The 25,922-nt window shown below is 42.3% G+C and overlaps 1 protein-coding gene and 1 long non-coding RNA gene across 2 annotated transcripts; one reads left to right on the plus strand and one right to left on the minus strand.

Moving 5' to 3' along the window:
- Window positions 1–4,227: 4,227 nt before the first annotated feature.
- bsnd (barttin CLCNK type accessory subunit beta) lies at window positions 4,228–25,840 on the plus strand. Its single transcript, XM_073062866.1, has 4 exons — window positions 4,228–4,846; window positions 12,843–12,943; window positions 17,572–17,823; window positions 18,624–25,840. The coding sequence occupies exons 1-4, from the start codon at window positions 4,670–4,672 to the stop codon at window positions 18,994–18,996; spliced, it is 903 nt and encodes a 300-aa protein (XP_072918967.1). The 5' UTR covers window positions 4,228–4,669; the 3' UTR covers window positions 18,997–25,840.
- On the minus strand, window positions 13,443–18,024 carry LOC140736868 (uncharacterized). The gene is made up of 3 exons (XR_012101015.1): window positions 17,911–18,024; window positions 17,692–17,793; window positions 13,443–13,640 (listed from the first exon to the last, which is right to left on the minus strand). It is a non-coding gene; the product is annotated as an uncharacterized lncRNA (long non-coding RNA).
- Window positions 25,841–25,922: the final 82 nt, after the last annotated feature.

Consider the following 25,922-nt stretch of genomic DNA (forward strand, 5'->3'; position numbering starts at 1 on the left):
CAGAAAATATGAAGGATCTTCCGGAGATTCATGGTGTGGAATGACGACAACTTGGCAAGTTCGCTCTCTGCCAGATGTCAGCATTCTAAATCGTACAAGAGTGTAGACAGTACTCAGCTCTGGTACAGCTTCACCTTGGCGTGGACATTGTACTTGGCTGATCCCATATACTGCTCATTGATCTGAGATCCAATATTATTTATCACAGCGTTTCTGTGTACAACAGGAGTCGGTTTCTGTAATCAGGATCTGGCCAATATTCCAGCAGAGTGGATCTCTGCAAATTCTAGGGACTAGATTCCCATCCCATTGAAATCAGGTAAATAAATTTGTGAGGTACCATAGGTATTTGAGGATGCTGATACCCGAACTATTTCATCACTCAACCCACATCACTGACTAGTAGGGAAATTGTAGAATTACTACATGGTATTTTGTTGCTTACAGAAACTGCAGCTACAGTAGCTTACTTTTAACCAGTCGGGAAGATACAATAATTATAAATAACCATAATTTTTGATGCAAAAGTAATTTCATAAAGTGAAAAAGTATTTGACCACAATCACATAACCAGGCAATACATAAACTAAAATAGTTTAGAACAGCTATCATGTTTATGAGAAAAACACTAGCCAAAGCAAATTAAAACAATTTTCTTCCAAGTTATGTGCTTGGTTTAGTTAAACCTGAACTCAGCCCTTACATGTTTGAATTAAAAGACAAAATCTATGATTAACTCAACTATGTTTTCATAACAGCTTTGTTGACCCTGTAACGCACCAGCAACCCTTAATCATCTGGTCTGAATGAATAAAAATGACGGTCCTGAAATGAATAAGTTAATACATGCCAAAGGTCAAGAAGAGCAGAACAAGGACAAAAAAGTTGTGTTCCAATACCCTTGGTGTTTGCTATAACAGAAGGAGCACTTACAAAATACACAAAAAATCCTTCCTGCATAATTAACAGCAATAATAATCATTCAAAGAACTATGGGCTGGGGAATGTATAATTCTGCATTCTTTATACAAGCCATGATTAAAGTGCTGGAAGTACTTCACAGATGCAGTTCGATCGAATAAGTATTTCCAGCACTTTCTGCTTTTAGTTTGGACTTCCAGCATCTGTGGTTTTCACAGAAGGTGAGCTGCCCTGATTTTCAGCTGTGTCTATGGAGCTTCTTAATCATACATTTGTTCAGCCGACATTTTTACACCTTCATCTGAAAGTGAGAGTGGAATCAGAATAAAGAAATCACAAAATATGACTCATCTTAAACAAGAGAGTATCTGCAGATGCTGGAAATCCAAGCAACACACACAAAATGCTGAGGAACTCAGCAGGCCAGGCAGCATCTATGCAAAAGGATACAGTCAATGTTTGGGCCGTGACCCTTCACAGGACTCATCCTGGCTGATACCGATAGGGCAATTATGCCTCTAACTAGTGATACAAAAGGCCACTCCTAAGATAGTCAGTCTACTCTTAAGTCAAGTGTTTGCCAAACACCAGGTAATTTACTTCTGAGCAGAGACCATCTTATGATGGCCAGTTTGTGGCAATTTTTAAAATAATCTATTAAAACAAAAGGAATTCAATATATGAAGCAGAGATATTCCTTAACCATTCCAAATTTCTGGAAAAAAATTATTGGTCTCATGTACATCAAAGCTCACAGTGTAACGCATTGTTTGAGTCAAATCAAATCAAATCAGTGAGGACAGTTCTGGGCAGCCCGCAAGTGTCACCTTGCTTCCAGCACTGACATTACATGCCTACAACTCACCAACCTAACTGTACACCCTGGAAACCAGAGCAACTGGAGATAACCCACGAGGTCTGCAAGGAGAACCTGTAAACTCCTTATAGACAACAGTGGGAGTCATACAGTGGGTGTACAGCTGGTGTGCTGTAAAGCAATGTGCTAACTGTTAAGCTAATGCACCCACCAATTGTAGTAAGCTATGTATACCTGTCTGGAGACGACCCCCCACCCCCCGCCGCTGACTACTCCTGTGGCTCCTCCCACAGACCCCTGTATAAAGGCGATTGGGGGCACTGCTCCTCCCTCAGCCTTCAACATGGTCATGGTCCCTTTTTCGCTGTTAATGAAAGCCTATCATTCACTTCCAGTCTCCTAGAATTATTGATGGTGCATCACCAATTAAATGTAATTCCTCAATTAAATCTGCAGGCCTGATGTTTAGAACAAACAAACAATAATTTTACAAAAGACAACCATTATACTTAGATGCAAGGATTTAACTGCTTTTATGTTCACTGTTCAAAAGGGAAAAAAATAAGAAAAAATAAAGGATCATTGTTTAATTCATACATGCATAAGGCAGAGGTGCGTCAGAAACAGATTCTTGTACAACATAACCAACCAAACAGAACCTAAAGAGTTGGTGCATTATAATAGATAGGTTGATAGTGCAAAGTAGCAAAGCATTTTCTTCATTCTCAGGATGTAGTCCTTGTTGATGTGACTAATATTTATTGCTCATCCCTGGCTGATCAATGAGTGGCTTGATATAATTGATTGGCTAGCCAGAAAACCCCACAGGGCTGCTTACATTCCATTTGGAGTCTGCCAGAAGACAGATTGGTTAAGGAAGTAGTTCACTTTCCCTACAGAACAATAGTGAATTAATCATCTTTTTTTTAAACTACATTGGAATTTTCAGGTCAAATTTACAATAATGTTTTTTAAACTGCAGACTCAAATTCTTATGGTGGGATTTGAATTCATACTTCTTGATTATTAATAAAATTGTAATTTAACTATTAGATAACTGGCTGTTATGGTACCAGCGCATTTATGGAATGAGTTCAGTTCCACAATAATTATGAAGACATTTAAGTAACTAGGAATTTGTATTTATAATTAGGGATTCCCAACATGGCATCCATGGACCCTTAGCTTAATGGTATAGGTCCATGGCATAACAAAAAGTTTGGGAACTCCTGATCTAGATGCTGGAATTCCACAGTACATCACAACCAATGAACTGTTTTTTAATTTATTATTTTAATTTAAGGAAATCCAATATATACCCAGCAAGCTCCACCAAACAGCAAATGAAAAAAAATTGTGCAAAGAAATGTTGGCAATGTTGAGTAGCAGATAAATATCTACAGTAGGAATACAAGACAGGTATAGCCTTGGTTTTTATTTCATCCTTTGATGCTACTTTCAATGGCAGAGGACTCCACAGAGCCTTCTTCAGTTCTCTGATCTTTGCTCAGGCCATATATGGAGTATTGTGCCGGACTCTGGTCACTGCACCACAGGAAGTACGTAGAGTCTTTGGAGAGGGTGTAGAAGACCTTCCTGAAGGTGTTGTCTGAATTTGAGGGTATTAACTGTAAGGAGAGGTTGAACAAATTAATTGTTTTCACTGGAGTGTGGGAGGCCGTGTGGGGGGGGGTGGGTGACCTAAATAAGGTATAAACTTATATGAAGCATAGTTAAGTGGATTGTCACAGTTTTTTTGCTGCAATATTCAGTCAAATATTGAATGGCAAAAGTTTAAGGTGGGGGCAGTGTAAAGGAAAATTTGCAGGACAAGCTTTTTTATATACAGAGAGTAATGGTGCTTTGAACACACTTCTGGGGAAGTGGTAGAAGCTGATGTGATAAGAATGCTTAAGAAGCATTTAGACAGACACATTGACAGACAAAGAATAGAGATATGGACTTTGCGCAGGCAAATGGGGTTAGTTTAGATTTGATTCAGGGTGGACACAGACGTTATGGGCTGAAGGGCATTGCACTACACTGTTCTATATTCTTTGCTTTCTCTGGGGACTTGAATCTGTAAACTCTTTCTCTAGAAAGTTATAAATAGGGAAGATATTTAAAAGTCACTTTCTGTTCCACATTAAGGCTTTTAAGCACCTTGAGATGGTCTGATTAACACAATGCAGCTTTATTGTTATTATAAATAATCAGCAATGGAAAAAAAGCAAAAGAAAGTCATATATCTTAGTGCATAACAGCAAATATTTCAACATCTTATCTATTAAATTATACAAACCTAGCAGTACATTTGGCATGGTTTCTCGTTCAGATTGCTGTGATGCAGAATGTACAGTACATTCAAATTTAGAAGTTTAAAAGGTTAAATATTTTGAATGGAAATAGCTAACTAACAACATCACGCCACTTACACCCCTGCAACTCTGGGCACTAAACAGGTTTTCCTTTCAAACACTTCCCTTGCTCCTGCAAAGTGAACATTCGTAAAACAGACTGTCAAAACCTGTATGCATTTATAAGATTGAAATTCTTCATCTGAATAATACTATTTAATAGTTTTGTAAGCATGGAGAATTATTGAATAGATTTCTACTTGATAAAAGCCTGGAGGGAAGGTTATAGCTACGTGCAATAAAGCACCAGTGGTATGTGAACTTATAGAGGTATTTGTGTTCATTGGAACTGACTGGATCAAACCTGAGAGGAAATGAGTTGTTTAATCTAAACTTGTAACCTGACCAATTTAACAGCAAAATCATCAACATCAGCCTTTTGTTGATATTGGAGTAAGCCAGATCGTGCTATTGGTTCTTCACCTCAGACGGACATCGGTCTATTTGTGAATGCGGGGAAGAACTACATGTTTCAGTGAACTGTTTCTGATAACCGACCCACTGGCCAGTGGAAATGGCAGAGGACAAGACTTTTTCCTTCAGTCTTATTGTCCTGGGATTCTTCCTTATAATGGTTGGAATGTTCATTATGAATGTGGATAAGCCTGGAGTCTATGGTACCTTCTGTTCCATTGGGATCGTGATGATCATTGGAGGGATTATCTGGGCCATTTGTCAGCGTTATCCACAGGTATGAAAAAGATTTAATCCTTTCAAAAAATAGTGACGTATTTTTAGAGTGAATATCAGGAGGAAGCTGGAACATTTCCACCAAGAGAGAAGATAAATTTTGGAGAGAAATGTAATTGAGGACCAGTTCAAGATATAATGAGCTTCAAGGTGAATACATTGAAATAAGTGCGTATGGAATGTTAGCATGCAAAGCTTATTCAACAGAATGAAAATTACCACCATTCTGACTATTTATTTCATTTGCACTGGTCTTTTTTAAGAGAACATATTTTAAAAGATTGCTGCTAGTTCCTTAAAGTGAGACCAGTATTTATTACAAACAAGAGAAAATCTGCAGATGCTAGAAATCCAAGCAACACACACAAAATGCTGGAGGAACTCAACAGGCCAGGCAGCATCTATGGAAAAGAGTAAACAATCAATGTTTTGGGCCGAGACCCTTTGGCAGAAAGTACAGTCCTGCTAAAGGATCTCTGCCTGAAACATCGACTGTATTCTTTTCCATAGATGCTGCCTGGCCTGCTAAGGTCCTCCAGCATTTTGTGTGTGTTCCAGCATTTACGTTTTCCCTTTCTGCAGTGACAGGTATAAAGCAATGTCAGGAACTTGATTTGTTATTTTATTCCTAAAACAGACGATTGTTTAGTATAAACTGTCCTATAAAGACTGAAGTTCAAGTGCAAACAGCCTTGCTTGGGCCATCTGTATTACTGTCAGAAGGACAAAAATAACTGTAGGAAATCTCTGCTTTGTTCTTTTTTTAATTCAAATATTTTGGCAGATATATGCAGCAGCTCTTTAAAAATATTGCAAAACTTGATGTTGGTGCTAGGTATTACAATTGAGTATGATTTACATTTTTACAGAAACACTTACACACCTATTTCTTCTCAGCTGGATGGTGTCGGAAAGGGAAGAGCTCTCCCTCTCATGGCAAACTAAACGCAATCTAATATCCTCCATCTAATTCTCATTCCAATAATTTACCATAATTTACTTTTTCATATACTTAGATAAATTAGGTTGCCATGCCTGTTACAGCAGGTCACCCAGATTAACTCCCTACAAGTCGGAGAAGGTCCTGTATGTCGTGGAGAGCTATAAACTCTTGCTGAGAAAGATATTGTGATAGGGAGCACTTTACTGTTAACAAGCTACTGACAGAATGTTACCTTCTTATCCTGGCATCTCAGCAGCAAACTGCATAGCTCCTGCCTATCTCCTTCATCCAAGAGAGATGAGGTTCAGGTGCTTTGCATCTTCCTCTCCTCAGTCCCACTGCAGAAATGTGTGGCACTGGCAGGGGAAATCAGGGTCAAGGGCGCTCATGAAGATCAAACATCCAAGACTAGGAGCTGCTTGAAATTACTACTACTCAGGCATCTGCACAGGTTAGGTTTGCTGAACCTCAGTCTCCACCCATCTAACAGGAATCACATGCCACTCATGTCCAAATCATCACCTGCAACCTATTTAAACCCAGCTCTCATCCATAGTCCCTGTTCACACATTGAACCAGCCAGCCTCAACCAGTTGCTCCTAGCCTTCAGTTTCCTGGTTGCCTTGTCATGTTAAGTATCTGTTCTCTCTCCCATTCTCTCTCTTGTTTTGTGGCCCCTTGTAGCTTGTTATTTTGCCATTTATTATTAAAGTGATCTTTCACTGCTGAATCATCTTCACAGCTTTGTGTTTGGGTCAATCTTCCTCTACATTTCCCGATAGGATGGGTGAGCCAGCAATTGATCCTGCAGAGTTTCCTCACCTGAAGAAGGTCACTCGCCAACAAAAGTACATGATCCAGAAGCGGCAGAAAATCATGGACCTTCTGCTGGCCACTCTCAACCAGCTCTCCATCTCATTACAGCAACCCCGCGCAAGTCAACCTCCTCCCTCAGAGCCCCAGATTCTAGTTCCTGAAGACTTTAACAGATCCCTAACCCGATGCCACAACATTCTGTCCCCGTGCGTCTTGCACCTTGAGCTGTAGCCATCTCTGTATTCCACAAACCGAGCCAAGACTGCGTTCATGTCTCTCTTGACTGTGTGATCGCTGACCTGGGCTGCCACTAAATGGGACCATAAAACCACCATCTGCAATAAGTATGCGGATTTCACTGCTGAGATACTTGGGTTCATGACTATCTGGGAAGTGGAAGAGAGGCAGTGGATTGGATACTTCATCTGTCTCCAGGCTCACGATTGGTGCTGGGTTACACCATGGCAGAGTGTAGTTCAAATGCAGAAGCACTGCTGGCCCATTATCATCATGGCCTCTTGGAGTGTTTGAAAGTTGAACAGCCTACCTGGGAGATGCCCAACAACCTTGAATGGTTCACCACTCTGGCCCTCCGCATTATAAGTGTCTAATGGAATGACCCTCCAGATCACTAGTCAGAACCCCATTTCAGGCTGCAGGATCCTCATCAACACTGCCTCCAGAACCTATGCAGTTAGGGAGAGTTTCCTTAACCTCCTAATACTGTGAGAGTCAATGGAAAATCAACTTGTGTGCTTACTGCAGAGCAGCCGATCACCCACGCATCAAATACTCACTGCATCCGAGAAAATGGCACCACCAGGTGGAGATGAGGGGCTGTCTATCCTCTAAGACATGCTACACATTCTAATCTTCTACAAGGACCTCCAAGACCACATCTGTTGTAGCCATTCAGTCCTTCAGTCTGTCCTCAAAAACCTACTCTATTGCAAGTTAGAGAAATGCCAGTTCCACACCCCAGCCATTTCCTTCCTGGGTTATCTCCTTTCACTCAAGTCATCACCATGGACTGAGAGAAAGTGTGTGGCATTGTTGAATGGCCCCCACCATTCTCCCTCAAACAGCTGCACAGCTTCTTGGGCTTCTCCAACTTTTACCATCGTTTTATCAGGTTTCAAATAGAGGGCTATGCAGTAGAGAAATTCTAGGCAGTTTCTGGAGTAGGTTACATGGTCGGTACAACATTTGTGGGCCGAAAGGCCTGTAATGTGCTGTAGATTTCTGCTTCTAACTACTACCAAATTGCTGCTACTCTCACCTTCCTGACCAAGTCACCTACTTCACATTCAATCTAGTCTGCTGCCATGGTCCACGCTTTCAAAGAGCTCAGGAGGTGTTTCACCACCACTCTCATTCTCTGCCATCTGGTCCCCTCTGGTGGAGGTTGTCACATCTGATGTGGGAACTGGGGCTATCCTCTTCCAGTGAAGACCAAAGAGGAAGGCACACCCTTGCGCTGCCTTCTTAAGACAATACAATATATTAGGCCATTTGGCCCATCGAGTCTGCTCCACCATTTCATCATGGCTGATCAATTTTCCCTCTCAGCCCCAATTTCCTGCCTGCTTCCCATATTCCTTCATGCCCTGACTAATCAAGAAGCTATCAGCCTCTGCCTTAAATATACATATAGACTTGACATCCGCAGCCGCCTATGGAAACAGATTCCATAGATTCATCACACTCTGGCTAAAGAAATTCCTCTTCATCTCCATTCTAAAAACACACCCCTCTATTCTGAGGCTGTGTTCTCTGGTCTTAGACTCACCCAGCAGAGGAAACATCCTCTCTGCATCCACTCTATCAAGGTCTTTCACTATTTGCTAGGTTTCAATGAGGTCACCCCTCATTCTTCTGAAATCCAATGAGGACAGGTCCAGATTCATCAAACACTTCTTATATGACAAGCCTTTCAATCCCGGGATCAGTTTTGTGAACCTTCTTTGAACCCTCTCCGATGTCAGCACATCCTTTCTTAGATAAGAGGCTCAAAACTGCTCACAATACTCCAAATGAGGACTCACCAGTGCTTTAAAATGCCTCTGCCTTACATCCCTGCTTTTATATTCTAGTCCTCTTGAAGTAAATGCTAACATCATATTTGCCTTCCTCACCAATGACTCGACCTGCAAATTAACCTTTGGGGAATCCTGCATGAGGACTCCCAAATCCCTTTGCTCCACAATGTTTTGTATTTTCTTTCCATTTAGAAAATAGTTTACCATTTCATTTCTTCTACCAAAGTGCATGACCATTCATTTCCTGATGCTGTATTCCATCTGCCAATTTCATTGTACATTCTCCTAAACTGTCTAAATCCTTCTGTAGCCTTTCTACTTCCTCAAAAGAGCCTGCCCCTCCACCTATCTTCATATCATCTACATACTTTTCCACAAAGCAAACTCTTCCATCATCCAAATCATTGACATATAATGAAAAAGAAGCAGTCCCCAAGGAATACCACTTGTCAATGGCAACCAACCAGAAAAGGCTCCCTTCATTCCCACACTTTGCCTCCTGCCAATCAGCCACTGCTTTAACCATGCTAGTACCACTTCTGTAGTACCGTGGGTGTCACCTTCTGAAAGTCCAACTACGTAACATCCAACAATTCTCCTTTGTCTATCCTGCTTCTTATTTTTTCAAAGAATTCCAACTGACTTGTTTGGCAAGATTTTCCCTTTCAGAAACCATACTGACAATGGCCTGTTTTATCATGTGCCTTCAAGTACCCCCAAATCACTTCCTTAACAATTGACTCCAACATCTTCCCGACCACTGAGCTCTGAAAAACTACCCTATAATTTCCTTTCTTCTGCCTCTCTCCCTTCTTGAAGAGTGGAGTGACATTTGCATTCTTCCATTCCTCTGGAGTTTTGCCAGAATCATTTGATTTTTGAAAGAATTACTAATGCCTCCATAATCTCTTCAGCCACCTCTTTCAGAATCCTAGGGTGTACACCATCTGGTCCAGGTGACTTAGCTACCTTCAGACCTTTCAGCTTCCCAAGAACCTCCCTAGTAATGGTAACTTCACACACATCTACCCGCTGACACTCTCAAACTTCCAGCATACTGCTAGTGTCTTCCATAATGAAGACTGATGCAAAATACTTATTAAGCTCATCTGCCATTTCCTTGCCCCCATTACTACCTCCCCAGCATCATTTTCCTGTGGTCCAATATCTACTTTCACATCTCTTTTACATTTTATGTATCAGAAAAAACTTCAAGTTTCCTCTTTAATATTATTGGCTAGCTTACCTCCATGTTTCATCTTTTTCTTCTTAATGACTTTTTTAGTTGTCTTTTGTTGGGTTTTTAAAAAACTTCCCAGTCCTCCAACTTCCCACGAATCTTTGCTCTATTATATGCCCTCTCTTTGGCTTTTATGTTGGCTTCAACTTCTCTTGTTAGCCATGATTGTGTCATTTTGCCTTTAGAATACTACTTCCTTTTTGAGATGTATAATTCCTGCACCTTCAAAATTGCTTCCAAAATTTTCAGCTATTGCTGCTCTGCTGTCAACCCTGCCACTGTTCTTTTCCAATCAATTCTGGCCAGCTCCTCTCTCATGCCTCTGTAATTCCTTTTACTCCACTGTAACACTGATGCATCTGATGTTAGATTCTCCTCAAATTGCAGGATGAATTGTATCATATTATGATCGCTTACTCCTAAGGATTCCTTTACCTTAAGTTCTCTAATCAATTTTGGCTCATTGCACATCACTCAATAATGAATAGCTGATCCCCTAGTGGGCTCAACCTTGAGCTGCCCTAAAAAATAATCTCATAAGCATTCTAGAAAATCCTCCTCTTGGAACCAGCATTAATCTGATTTTCCTAATCTACCTGCATATTGAAATCCCCCGTGACTGTCATAACATTGCCCTTTTGGCATGCATTTGCTACCTCCCATTGTAATTTGTAGACTACATCTTTACTACTGTTTGGGGACTGTATATAACTCTAATCAGGGTCTTTTTATCTTTATTGTTCCTTAGCTCTACTCACAACAATTCAGCACTTTCCAACCCATGCACTGGTTTAACTCTACACAGCACCATTATAGAGTAGGAGACAGGGAGATACTCGCCATTAAATGGGCCTTGGAAGAATGGAGGCATTGGCTAATGGGGAACACTGAGCCCTTGCTGATCTGAACTGATCACTAGAAACTCATCCATTCAACAGACCCACCAGCTGAGCCCACACCAGACTCCTTGTGCCCAATGCTTCGAGCAAACCGACTTCACCTCCTGCTGATCCAGCTCCAAGAACAGTAGCCAGCTGAAATGAAGATCGATTCTCAGCATATCATTCCATTCATGTAGATCCTTGTCCTGATCATTTGGGATCTTGTAAACCAGATCCTGCAGTAAGAGCCTGCTCTGACCTACACACCTGACATACCAACAGGTATGTGCCAGCAGCCTTATGCACTTCAGTGGGTCTACTCCTCACTCCTCTGTGGCCATCCAGGCACATGATGGACCCTGAATTTTCTGTGACATGGTTCTGGTGGCCCACCATGGTCACCAATATATGTCAGTTTATCACTGCCGTCAATTTGCCCAGTCCTTTTCTTCCACCAGAAGCCCCCTGGGCTCCTGCAGCCCCTCCCAGTCCAATGATGCCTGTGGTCACACATCGTCATGGATTTCATCACAGGTTTCCCACATTCCGGTGTGGCCACGGTGATCATGACAGTGGTGGACCAGTTCTCCGGGGCAGCCCACTTCATTGCCCTCCCCAAACTTCCACCAGCCACGGAAATGGTGGACCTAGTTCTCCAACATGTAGTTCGCCTGTAGTTGCCTCAGGATGTTGTCTCAGACCGGGACACACAATTCCTTTCCCGCTTCTGGCGAGCCCTCTGCTTCCTCCTCCACACCTCAGTGAGTTTGTCCTGTGGCTATCATCCACAGTCAGTCAGTCAAAAAGGGCCAAGTGGAGAAGTTTCTGTAAAGTTTCTTTAACTCTTCCACAAGGAAGAAGGATCTGCTCTGGGCCGAACTGTCCCACAATCTGAACGCCTCCTCTGCCATGGCTTTGTTATCCTCTTAAGCGTTTTATGACTACCAACCATCATTGTTTCCTATGGATAGTGGAGGTCCCATTCACCACAGCGGTTGTTTGCTGTGACTGGCATGCTTGGAAGAGGTTACAGAGGGCCATCCTAGCTGCCAACCATGCCTATTGCCACCAGGCCAACTGCCAGCATTGCCCAGCCAGACTACTCTGGCCTGGGGACCGTGTCTTGCTGTCCACCCAAGATCTGCCTCTGGCACATTGACTCCCACAAGCTCTCACCCCAGCTCACTGGTGTCTAAAATTAGCCATCACATAAATCCAATCACTTCCCATCTCCAGCTGCTGCTGCCCCTCAGGATCACACATACAATCCACGTGTCCTGCCTCAAGCCCATTGCCCACGAACCACTCAATGCACTTGAGTCCGCACCTCTAGGATGGCGGAATGTGGTCCAGAGTACACAGATGACCAGTTGATGGATTCACATCATCGTGGACAGGGCGTGTAGTATCTGGTCGACTGGGAAGGGCACAGCCTGGAAGAGAGGTCTTGGGTGCTGTTCAGTTTCATCTAGGATCCCAACACCCATTAAGGAGTTCTACTGGACCTTCCAGATTGCCCTGGGCTGTTGGGTGCCAGATGTTGGAGGAGTGGAGTCCCGTCAGGCCTCTCCCAGTCTCCACCCAGCTGACAGGAATCATCTGCCACTCATTTCCAATTCATCACCTGCAACCTACTTAACCCCAGGCCTCATCTGCAGAACCTTTTCACCCATCGAACCAGCCAGCCTCAACCAGTTGCTCCTGACCTTCTCTCTTGTTTCGTTGTTCCTCATACTTGATTGTTTTGTAGTTTATTATTAAAAAAAAGACCACACACCATTAAACTGTCTCTGCAGCTCTGCATTTGGGTCAAGCCGCCTCTATACTTCCTGACACATAGCTGTCCATTTTGTACCAGAACACTGCTGACTAACAAGATAATAGAAGAGTTTAAGTTAGGTCACTCCACTCTTACATTACGTTATATTAACACTAAGAGTGGAATAAGAAGTAGGTGGCTCTGATGTTCTTAACCTCATATCTAATGTGGTGAACAATGCATGTTTTTAATTTAAGAATAATATTGATTTACAATGTATTTTGTTTGTGATTTTCTGATAGACAGTCTTCTTTTGTAGACTCAGTTTGCCCCGGCCGTCTCACCAGAAACCAAGCTCTTGTTCCCAAAGCATCAACTTCCAGCCTCAGTGTTGGAAAGTGAAGCACCTCTGAAAACAAGGTAATTCATCCTGCTTGTGGGTCGTGGATCAATGATGAAAATCGTTGGTTCAGAGGTCTGTAGTAAATCTGAAATTTGTATAAAGGGGGAAATGCATATTTTGCAAGTAAATAATATCCTGCATAGATTTTCACCTTAAGTTTGTGAAATTTGCAGCAGGAGAATAAAAGGTGTGCTACTACTCAGTGCAAAAGATATTAAAACAAAGTTTTAGGCGATTTATTGATGCAGAAGATGAGGAAATATATATGTAACCCTCAGGCTTGGCCAGTACATGTTCGTCTAGGGGAAAACAACTTCTGCCCCGGCCAAACTGAGAAATCTTGTTTGTGTGGATGCTTGGTGATGTGTTGCCTGGTTACAAGTTCGCACCGCAAAATATCAGACAGTGCACCTGTTGTAAGTGAGGAAACAGATTCGATAGGTCTCAAGGACAAGGATTCTGGACACGCAGCCTTAGTAGTAAAGGATTTTATTTACAGAAGGCAAACATGGGAAAATGGCAACAGAAGCAACACTATTGCGCATCGTTAGAGCTCACTGATACGGCTGTTCATCAACCATCGACCTCCTCCGAGTGTCGCTGGCCCTCGGACCCTTGCTCCTCAGTCCACTCTGTCCAGTGGTCTTCCGACTCTCTCCATTTTCATCCTATCTCTCCATCACCCCTGATGAAAGACCGTGAAAAACCCGGCTTCTAGACACACAAAAAAGAACAACATTTCTCCCATTGGATAACATATACTCCAAAGTGCTGTTATCTCTAGCCATAACCCAAACATTGCTGCTACAGATAAACCATTACCTTAGCAGTGGAACATTACACAGAAGCCATTACATTAGCCTTAGCAGTGAAATCTTACAGTGTGTAATATATAATATTGCTTAGGAGTGGAGAAGATAGCCCATCAAGCCTTTACCAGCTCTTTTGAAGAGAAACCTTTCAAAGTGAGTAGATTTCTCTTTAAAGTCAGTGACTAATGGTGTTCAGTCCTGATCATCTCACTATAGGAAGGATATGGAAGCTTTAGAGAGGGTGCAGAGGAGATTTAAGTATAATAAAACAGCCTTAATTGCACAAAGTTATCTACATCACTGCTCTCATCACATCAGTCTGATAAATCTCTTTGGTTCTATCTTCGAAGACTTCATATTCTTCAAAATGTGATGCGCAAAACTGGTAACAATACTCTACCTTTGTCTAAGCCAGTGCCTTATGACTAAAGCTCGTAATGTGGTGACAAAATATGTTATTGGACCTCAGAACCAAGAAGAGGGCAACATTACTTTTCTGATCCATTTGATCTGGACTCCAAGTATTCATTTGTTGACTCTAATAATAGTCATAATCCTAGAAGTTAAAAAGTACAGAAGATTAGCTTGGATATCTGGTGTTTCAGAAGTGGACATATCTCTAGTATACTAATAACTTGCATTTAGTCAATCACTCATCTGCTCTAAAAACATGAAATCTGGTACAGGGATTACTTAGAGGTTGAACTTATGATGTTATCATTGAGGGCTGTAGAGGCCAGGTCACTGAATATTTTTAATAGATGGATAACTTTATAGGTGGAAAAGGCATCAAGGGGTATCGGGAGAGTGTGAATATTGTATCCTTGCAGCATCCGGTGACCCTGTGACCTCTGACTCGGAGGCTGACATCAGAACATCTTTCAAGATGGTGAACCCTCGCAAGGCATCAGGCCCTGATGCTGTACCTGGTAGGGCTCTGAAAATCTGTGCCTACCAACTGACAGGAGAGTTCAACGACATTTTCAATCGCTGCAGTCAGAGGTCCCCACCTGCTTCAAAAGGGTGACAATCATACCCGTGCCCAAGAAGAGCAGGGTGAAATACTCCACTAACCAGTGCACTCACATCCACTGTGATGAAGTGCTTTGAGAGATCGGTTGTGGCTAGAATCAACTCCAGTCTAGGCAAGAACCTGGACCCGCTGCAATTTGCCTATCACCACAATAGTCTACAGTGGTTGCGATCTCACTGGCTCTGCACTCGGCCTTGGATCACCTGGACAATAGTGATACTTACATCAAGCTGCTGTTTATTGACTACAGGTCAGCATAAAACACAAACATTCCCTCAGTACTAATCAACAAGCTCCAAAACATGGGCCTCTGTGCCTCCCTCTGCAACTGGATCCTTCACTTCCTCACCAGACGACCACAGCCTGTATGGATCGGGGAAAAACACCTCCACGCTGACAGTCAAGACTGGCACAGCTCAAGGAAGGGTGCTTAGCCCCCTGTTCTACTCTCCACACCCATGACTGTGCGGCTAGCCACAGTCCAAATGCCGTGTATAATTATACCGACAACTCAACTATTGTTGGCCAGATTTCAGATGGTGATGAGGAGGCGTACAGGAGCGAGATGGATCAGCTGGTAGAGTGGTGTCGCAGTAACAACCTTGCACTCAATGCCAGTAAGTCCAAGGAGTTGATTGTGGACTTCAGTCCTCATCAAGGGATCAGAGCTGGAAAGAGTGAGCAGTTTCAAGTTCCTGAGTGTCAACACCTGAGGATCTATCCTGGGTTGAACACATCGATGCAATCACAAAGAAGGCATGACAGTGGCTATATTTCATCAGGCGATTGAGTAGAATTGATATGTCACCAAACACACTTGCAAATGTCTACAGATGCACTTAGAGAGCATTCTAATGAGTGCATCACCGTCTGATACGGAGGGGCCGCTGCAGAGGATCAGAAAAAGCTGCAGAAAGTTGTAAACTCAACCAGCTCCATCACGGACATTAGCCTCCCAGACATCCAGGAAACTTCAAAAGGCAATGCCTCAAATAGGTAGCGTCCATCATTAAGAATCACCCAGGACATACCAGCTTCTTATTCTTATCATCAAGGAGGAGGTACAGGAGGCTGAAGACACACTCTCAATGTTTCAAGAACCGCTTCTTAAAATGGATTTCCGAATGGACAATGAACCCATGAACACCTCTTTTTGCTCTACTTATTTAATTTATTTAAAATATGTATAAATATCTTATTTTAATTTATAGTTTTTATTACTATGTATTTCAATGTACTGCTGCTGCAAAACAACAAATATCATGATATATGCCATTGATATTAAACCTGATTCTGATTATTAATACAAGGATTCACTGTGATTGTATAAAATTGGAGAAGCCAGGTCAGGGGCCAGTGATGATACTCCTAACTTGGAGTTTCTATAACATGAAGAATTAATAGCTTCGAGTTCCCAATCAAAACCCTACAATTGCATTCCACTTCCTTAAGTAACTCAGGATTTGTTGATACCTGACTGGATCTTGAACATTACTTACTTTTGGAATATAGACAGTCCGGATATTATTGTCAATTTTGCTTTTACCAGATTAGGTTTGCTGCTCTTTGGTCTGTTGTGGATTAATCTAATATATAGATTAACTTTATTAATTATATTTTGTATTCTTCATTTACCTCATTTGTTCAAAACCTAAATGCCTTGTTTTCTCCATCTGGGCTCACTCACTCCAGCGACCATCCTTTTCATCTTTTCTTTAATTTGGAGATACCACATGGTAGTAGGCTCTTCTTTCCCAATTAGGCCCCACTGCCCAACTGCACCCATGTGACCAGTGACCTTACTAATCCATACGTCATTTGAATGTAGGAGGAAACTGGAGCACACGGAGGAAACCCATGCTGTCATGGGGGGATGTACAAACTCCTACAGTCAGTGGTGGAACTGAATGCGTGTTGTTGGTGCTGTTACTAACTGCTGTGTTGCCATGCTTTTAACTTTTCCTGCACTGAAGATAACTTCTGCATCTAATGATAGAGTTGGTTACAGTACTCTGGGCAATGAATATCTCAGTACCTAGTCTCTTAGTTACTGGAGAATAGCCGATAATTTAAACTAGCAAAACACCTAATAAAAGTCTGGATAGGCCACATTTGGCATATTGCATTCTCTTCATGTTGTCCCTTTGTAGAGAAGACGTGGAGGCTCTGGAGAGTGTACAGAAGAGATTTGCCAAGATGATGGCTGGATTAGAGTGATATGTTATACGAAGAGGTTGTCAAAATGTGGATTGCTTTCTCAGGAGTGTCTGAAGATGAGGGAGACCTGGTGGAAGTTGTAAGAAAGCCATAGACAGAGTAGGCAGCCAGATATATGAGGTGAGGGGGCAGGGGTAATTCTGAAAGAGATGTGTGGGCCACTTCATTTTTTAAACCCCAGTAATGGTTTCCTGAAATGTTGAGATGGCAGTGATAGAATAGAAGTGATCAAAAGGCTCTTAGATAGCACACAAATGTACAGAGTGGAGGGATATGGGCATTGTATAGGCAGAAGGATTCAGCTCAGTTAAGACACTTAAATACCAGTTTAATTTGTTTTATCCAACATGGCCTGTTCCAGTGCTATACTATTCTATGTTCTATACTGTATAACTAAGTTACTTTGTTCCTAAAATAATTTAGATTAGTAAAAAACATTTCCTAGAGTGGCTTTTTCTGCAGATACAAACAATGCCTGTAAGCTTCTACACTGAAACGTTGCATCAGCAAACCCAGGCCAGGCCCTCACATTGTTATGCTACCAACCTATTTTGCATAAGTGCTGACTCTCTTCCTCTTCCAGCTCCCAGACTCCATATACCTCCTGTGAACAGGTTACACAGTATGAGCAAACTCTTCATAACTACGAGAAGGACCACTTAACAGTAAGCAGTGAGCTGCCAGATGTGCACGCCCCTCTTACCTCACTCCAACCTGAACAGTTGGACGGAGAGGGTCACTCATCCCTGAAGGCAGAAGTTCTGGTCCACAAAGACTCTGGGAATGAAGGAGAAACGTGCTCCAGCTGGAATGACATAACAGTTTCTGATGGAAAGTGAGTTCTCCTTTTTAAAGTGCTTTTTACATTTCATGCACCTCACCCCACCTACCTACCTACACCCTCACCTGGTTCCCCCATCACCTGCCAGTTTGTACTCCTTCCCCTCCCATCCCTTTCTTATTCTGGCTTCTTCCCCCTTCCTTTCCAGTCCTGATGAAAGGTCTGGGTCCGAAACGAAAGTTGTTTATTCCTCTCCATACACAGTTCCTCCAGCATTTTGTGGGTGTTAAACTTCATTTCCCTTTTCTCCTGGTTGTGCATCTTGCTAAATGGACACCATTTCCCAACTAAGCCTGAACCATTTACCAGATTCAAATTGACTGTTGAAGTTGTGAAATTCGGGGGGGGGAAGAAACTAATTTCAAAAGCAAAAGGTGGCTTAATCACGTCATGCTCAGGAAATGTTACATATCACATTGATAATAATATTGAAAGAGACCTTTATCAAGATCTCTACTTCAAATTTAGAGTTTGAAAACTCCGAAATAATCCATTCCAGCCAGTAATTATTCTCACTGTCAGATTTAGAGTCCGGGACGTGTTTTCACAGTTCAGAAGCAGGAGTCATTTCCAAAAGGAAATTATTACTTGTGGGGTTGACTAATATTGCCCATAAGTCCATGAGTTTGGTGTTTAAAGAAGACATAGGACTTGCATCAACGTATACTCCTGAGACCCAAAGCATATTTATATCCAATACACACAGATTTATTTAATCATCTCCTAGCGAGGTATCAACTGACAAATTCAAAGTTCATGTAAAGTTTCACTGGCTTTTCTCTGTCCATTTACAGAAAGGCAGGAGGGTACATAATAGCTCCACTTGCCACCTTCCAAGAGGACAACGGAATGGTCAGCTCCTCTCCCTCGAACAACTTGTCCCTCCTCGGCTACAAGTCATCTTGTTCTAGAAGCGAAGGACAGAGCCACCCAATTCAAAGCGAAAGTGCCACCAGTGACAGCCAGAGTCTGAGTACCCAGCCAGCTGCCAGCGTCTCTGGGAGTAACCAGAGAGATGTCACAAGCACTGAGCGATCAACATCCGAGGAGAGTCAGAAAAGAGGCGCCCATATGGAAGATGAAATGTTTTATGGGATATGTGATGAAAGGAATCATATTTTTGAAGAATCTGAACAAGAAGTATATTACACTGAAATTCCCATGTAAAGTACACACCTGCTTCTGTTATTTATTAATTCTTGAAGTTCCCTTCAAGAATATCCCCTCCACCTGAAAATGTAAGAAATTGCAGGGATTTTTTCAAAACACCTTCAGAATTCTCCATTGGTGATACATATTATAACGTTACGTTTCGCAATAAGAATTTGCCTTGCAAAATGTTGATGTGTGCAATTTACTGACTGATCTGGTTCATATTTAGGCCTGAAGTTCTTTCTTTACTAATTGATAGGGCTAAATATTGAAAAACAATAATGATAACCCTAGTTAGCATCCCTGAACTGCAGCAAAGGCTAATTCAAGTGTTAATTAAAATAAACTGGCAAAATTGAAGTTTTTTAAAAACCTTTTTACAGCTCAAGATCTGATAGGAGCAGTATCTGAATATGTTGAACTGAGTGACTTGCCACTTCAGATGGCATTTAGTCCATGAGACAAAGGAGCCAAATTAGGCCTTTCAGGCCATCAAATCTGTTCCGCCATTCCATCATGTCTAATTTATTTTCTCTCTCAAACCCATTCTCCTGCCTTCTCCCCATAACCTTTGACATCCTAACTAAGCAAGAATCTGTCAGTCCTCTTTAGATATACTCAAAGACTTGGCCTTCACAGCATCTGTGGCAATGAATTCAGATACATTACACTCTGGCTAAAGAAATTCCTCCACATCTCTGTTCTAAATGGATCTCCCTATATTCTGAGGCAGAGGCTCCTGGTCCAAAACTTGCCCATTATAGGAAACATACTCTTCACATTCACTCTATCTAGGTCTTTCAATATTCAATGAGTTTCAGTGAGACTCCCCCTATTCTTCACTCTTCATGCATTAACCCTTTTACCTGGAGTAATTCTCGTAACCCTTTCCAATGGCAGCACATAATTTCTTAGATAAAGGGGCCAAATCTGCTCACAATACCCCAGGGGTGCAGTCTAACCAATGCCTTATAAAGTCTCAGCATTACTTCTTTGCTGTTATTGTATATTAGACCATAAGACACAGGAGTAGCGTTAGGCCATTCAGCCCATCAAGTCTGCTCCAACATTTGATCATGGCGAATACATTTCCCTCTCAACCCCTTTCTTGTGCCTAGACTTACCTTCCATGCCCTGGCTTATCAAAAATCTATCAAACTCTGCCTTAAAACACTCAATGACCTAGGCTTCACAGCTGCCTGTGGCAACAAAATTCCACAGACTCGAAGAAATTCCTCCTCATCTCTGTTCTAAATGGATGTCCCTTTATTCTGAGGTTGTGCCCTTTGGTCCTGGACTCCCCCACAGGAGAAAACATCTTCTCACATCCACTTTTATCTTGGCCTTTCAACATTCGAAAGGTTTCAGTGAGGACCCCCCCCCCCCCTTTTCATTTCCGGAATCGTTTTTGTGAACCTCCTTTGAACCCTCTCCAATGTCAGCACATCCTTTCTGAGAGAAGGAGCCCAAAACTACTCAGATTACTCCAAGTGAGGCCTCACTGGTGCCTTATAAAGCCTCAGCATTACATCCTTGTTTTTATATTCTTTTCCTCTCTGTGAATGCTAACAGTGCATTTGCCTTCCTGACCACTGACTCTACCTGCAAATTAACCTTTAGGGAATCCTACATGAGGACTCCCAAGTCCCTCTGCACCTCAGATCTTTTAATGTTCTCCCTGTTTAGAAAATTGTCTACGCTTTGTGGGAGGAGCCACAGGAGCAGTCAGACAGGTATATCTAGTTCGAATAAACAACACTACATCCTGGAGAAAATGAGGGAGAGCAGCAGCCCACAGTCACCTTTATACAGGGGTCTGTGGGAGGAGCCACAGGAGCAGTCAGCAGGGTCTGTGGGAGGAGTCAGCAGGGGTCTGTGGGAGGAGCCACAGGAGCAGTCAGCAGGGTCTGTGGGAGGAGCCACAGGAGCAGTCAGACAGGTATATCTAGTTCACCACACGCTTTTATTCCTTTGCCGAAGGGCATGACCATACACTTCTAGGCACCGTATTCCATCTCTGTCCATTTTCTTAATCTGTCTAAGTCTTTCTGTGTCCTCCTTGCTCCCTCAACATTATCTGCTTCTCTACCTATCCTTGTATCATTTGCAAACTTGGCTACAAAGCCATCAATTCTGTCATCCAAAGCATTGACATGCAACTTCAAAAGAAGCGGTCCCAAATCTGACCTGTGCAGGACACCAGTAGTCACTGGCAGACAATCAGAAAAGGCTCTCTATTCCCACTCTTTGCCTCCTGCCAAGTAGCCGATGCTCTATCCGGGCTAGTATATTTCAGACCCTGGGCTTTTATCTTTCTAAGTAGCCTCATGTGTGTCACCTTGTCAAAGAGCTTTTGAAAATCCAAATACACGACATCCACCAATTCTCTTTTGTTTGCCCTGCTTATTATTGCTTCAACAAATTCCAACAGATTTGTCCCGCAAGATTTTCCCTTAAGGAAACCATACTGAATTTGGCCCGTTTTATCATGTGCCTCCAAGTACCTCAAAACCTCGTCCTTAGTCATTGGCTCCAACTGGCCTATAATTTGCTTTCTTCTGCCTCTCTCCCTTCTTGAAGAGTGTAGAGACATTTGCGATTTCCATTCCGGAGGAATGCCAAAATCTTGTGATTCTTGAAAGACTATTACTAAAGGCTCTTCAACTACTTCTTTCAGAACCCTTGTGCATAGACCAATGGGTCCAGGGGACTTATCTACCTTCATACCTTTCAGCTTCCCAAGCACCTCTCCCTAGTAATTGTGACTGTACTCGTTTCTGCCCAGTGACACTCTTGAATGTTTGGCATCTTCCACAGTGAAGACTGATGCAAAATACTTATTTAGTTCATCCACGATTTCTTTGTCCCCCATTACTACCCCTCCAGTGTCATTGTCCAGCAGTTCAATATCTACTCTCGCCTCTCTTATATATCTCTTATATATATTTCTCCATATATCTGAAAAAAACTTTTGCTATCCTCTTTAATATTATTGGTTAGCTTTCCTTCATATTTCATCTTTTCATTCCTTATAGCCTTTTCAGTTGCCTTCTGTTGGTTTGTAAAAGCTTCCCAATCCTTTAACTTTCACTAATTTTTGCTCTGTTATATGCCCTCTCTTTTTAATTTTATGTTGGCTTTGACTTCCCCTGTCAGCCACAATGGTGTCATCATCCTTTAGAATACTTCCTCTTCTTCTTTGGGATATATCTATCCTGCAATTCTAGCCGCCGCTGTTCTGCCATCATCACTGCTAGTGTTCCCTTCTAATCAACTTTGTCAGCTCCTCTCTCATGCTTCTGTAATTCCCTTTACTCCACTGTAATACTGATACATCTGACTTTAGTTCCTCCCTCTCAAATTTCAGGGTAAATTCCATCATATTATGACCACTGGCTCCTAACGGTTTCTTTACCTTAAGCTCCCTAATCATATCTGGTTCATTACACAAAACCTAATCTAGAATTGCTGATCTCCGTAGAGGGCTCAACCACAAACTGCTCTAAAAAGCCATCTCATAGCCATTTTACAAATTCTCTCTTGGAATGCAAAATCAGCGGCAGCCTGGTTTTCCCAACCTACTTGCATATTGAAACCCCCCCCCCCCCAATTGTCCTTTTGCCATGCATTTTTTATCTCTAGTTGTAATTTGTAGCCCACATCCTGGCTACTGTTTGGAGGCCTGTATGTAACTCCCATCAGGGTCTTTTTACCCTTGCAGTTCCTTAACTCTACCAACAATGATTCTATGTCTATGGGCCCTCTGTCACCTCTTTCTAAGGATTTGATTTAATTTTTTTACCAACAGAGCTACACCACCCCCATTGCTGACCTGCCTGTCCTTTCAATACAATGTTTATCCTTGAATGTTAAACTTCCAACTCTCATCTTCTGTCAGCTGCAACTCAGTGATACCTGCCAATCTCTAACTGTGCTACAAGATTATTTACCTTATTTTGTATACAGCTTACATTCCAATATAAAACCTTCAGTCCTGTGTACGTCACCCTTTTTGATTTTGTTCCCCTGTTACACTGCAAATCATTCCACCAACTGCAATTTTGCCCTATCTGCCTGTCATTCCCAACAGTCTCTCTACACACTGCCCCTGCTTGTATACCAACTGCCCCATCCTCAGCCCCGTCACTCAGTTTCCCATCCCCTGCCAAACGAGTTTAAACCCTCCCCAGCAGTTCTAGTAACCAGCCCACAAGGATATTTGTCCCCCTCAGGTTCAGGTGTAATGCGTCCCTTTCGTACAGGTCATATTTTACCCAGAAGAGATCCCAATGATCCAGAAATCTGAAACTCTGCACCAGTTCCTCAGCCATGTATTCATCTGCCACATCATCCTATTTTTACCCTCACTGGCATGTGGCACAGGCAGCAATCCAGCGATACTCACCCTGGAGGTCCTGCTTTTCAGCTTTCTGCCTGTATTCTCTCTTCAGGACCTCCTCCCTTTTCCTATCTATGTCAATGGTGCCAAAATGTACCAGGACTTCTGGCTGCTCACCCTGCCTCTTTCGAATGCTGTGGACCCGATTCAAGACACCCCTGACCCTGGCACCTGGGAGGCAACATATCAACTAGGTGTCTCTGTCATGTCCACAAGATCTCGTGTCTACTCCTCTAACTATTACATCCCCTATCATTACTGCAGTCCTCTTCTCCCCTCTTCCCTTCTGAGCCACAGCGCCAGACTCAGACCAGAGACCCAGTTGCTACGGCTTCCTCAGTGGTTGCTGCTCCCCACCCAGAAGTATCCAAAACGGTACACTTATTATTGAGGGGATCGGCCGCGGGGGTGCTCTGCACTGGCTGCCCATTTCCTGACAGTCATCTCCTGCAGCTTCGGGATTATCACCTCCACGTAGCTCCTCCTCACCTCCTCAGTTTCCTTTAAGAACCAAAGGTCATCAAACTGCAGCTCCAGTTCCTTAACATGTTCTTTGAGGAGCTGCAGCTGATGTGGTTATCCAGGAGACTGGAGTTCTCTCAGAGTTCCCACAATTCACACAACGAACACAACACAAGCCCATAGAGGCATCCTCTTTGCAGTAACTATATACTAACGGGGGAAGAATGAAGAAGGAAGAACTTACCAGATACTTACCTCCCCCAGCCTGTTCTTACCGAAGCCTGATGAGCCAAAGCCTCCCCACTCCAACACTGGTCCACTCACACAACGGCCGCTCCACTGGTCCCTGCCTTATTTTTATTTTCCCTGGCTGATGAATCACAATTTGATTGGGCCACTGGGAAATGCCGGAAGTCCATGAACACCCCTTTGTAAATCTCTCTCACTGAACTGTCAGTAGCTTCTCTCTCATTCCTGATGTGACTGGACCACCAGAACAATGCAGAAATCCTGAGAATGCTCCTTTTATAAGTCTCACTCACAGACCTGTGAGTTGTCTCCCCTCTCGTTCCCAATTCGACTGGACTGCCAGAAAAATTCTAGGCCTCTCAAGCTGAATGCTAGCATTGCATTTGCCTTCTTTATCAATGACTCAACCTGTAAGTTAACATAAGGAAATTCTGCACAAGGACTCCCAAGTCCCTTTGCATCTTTGATTTTTAATTTACGGATAATCCACATTTCTGGGTCAGGACTCTTCTGTAGGCCAGACCGGACAAGGGTGGCAAATTTCCTCACCCGATGGTAATTGAAATGGGCTTTTATGATAATCTGATAGTTTTTGAGGTTATCATTACCAATGCCCTTTTTACCATTTCTTCCATCATAACTACAGAAATTGTGATCTTTGGTCTTGAAATTATTATTTGATCACTTTGCAATTTGTAGATAAACATTAAACAATGAACAGCCTGGGAGGTCATAGAAAATTCCTCCTTTTTTTATTGCCACCAATACAAGGCCACAGGGGAATATTTTGCGCTTCCTGTCTCAATTTTATGATTAAAAAACCAGAAAATATTGGAAATGCTCTGCAGGTCTGGCAGCATCGATGGGGAGAGAAACACACTTCATATTTGAGGTCAATTACCCTCCTTCAAAAATTAAAAATGTATATATATATATATATATGAACTTGCAGAAAGGTGGTGTTGGTGGTGGGCTGGTTTTGGGGGGGTTTGAAGAGAATAAAGGGAACCTCTCTCATTGGGAAAAAAATTGGGAACAGATGAGGGTTTCCCACTAGAGGGCGCTAAAGGACAATTAATGGCAACGAATCAGAATCAGGTTTATTTCGAATTAGAATCATAAATAAGGTGTAAAAGGAGAGTAAACAGAAGTGTGAATAAATTATCCTATTGGAACTGTGAGGTATAGAACACAGCAGTTGCTAAAAATCTGTTAGCTTTAACATCAACCGCTGGGAAAATGTTAGGAAAATGTTACAGCAGAGTATGGGGAAAAATTCAAGGCAATCAGACTTATGGCTTTATGAAGGGAAATCGCATTTAATACATTTATTTGAGTACTTTGAGATACAATGAGTACTGTGTCACAGGGATCAGTGCTGGGGCCTCAACGTTCTATATAAATGACTGCTAGGTTGCTGATGACATAAAGATAGATTGTGTGGGGGTAGGGAGGAAATATGTATTCCTTCCAAAACTCGGTTTCTCTACCCACACATGCTGCCAGACCTTCTGAGTATCTCTACAGTTTGTTTTATTTCAGATTTCCTACACTTGTAGTTGTTTGTTACCAATTCTATCCCAGTCCCAATTTGCCAAAGGTCACAAGTTGTTGGAATTGAAAATCCCAACTTTTTAAAAAAAAATTCTTTCTATTACTTAAGTATAGCTGTTGTTCTGTTGCATTTAGTATAACATGTTCTATTTTGATCGGAACTGAATGAAGAGAAAATAAAGTCATCCAAGCTAATTAATACTTTTAGAGAGTTATATTAAACAAGCTGGAAACACCTGCATATTAAAATCAAACGGTTCATTAGAAGAGTGTGACA

This window comes from Hemitrygon akajei, chromosome 12 (genome assembly GCF_048418815.1).
Source record: "Hemitrygon akajei chromosome 12, sHemAka1.3, whole genome shotgun sequence".
NCBI lineage: Eukaryota > Metazoa > Chordata > Chondrichthyes > Myliobatiformes > Dasyatidae > Hemitrygon > Hemitrygon akajei.

Bases quoted from the DNA above. Each gene is read 5' to 3' on its own strand.
- bsnd (XM_073062866.1), top strand. From the start codon at position 4,670: ATGGCAGAGGACAAGACTTTTTCCTTCAGTCTTATTGTCCTGGGATTC. The intron at 4,847-12,842 runs GTATGAAAAAGA...CTTCTTTTGTAG, and splicing joins TTTGTCAGCGTTATCCACAG to ACTCAGTTTGCCCCGGCCGT. The intron at 12,944-17,571 runs GTAATTCATCCT...TTCCTCTTCCAG, and splicing joins GAAGCACCTCTGAAAACAAG to CTCCCAGACTCCATATACCT.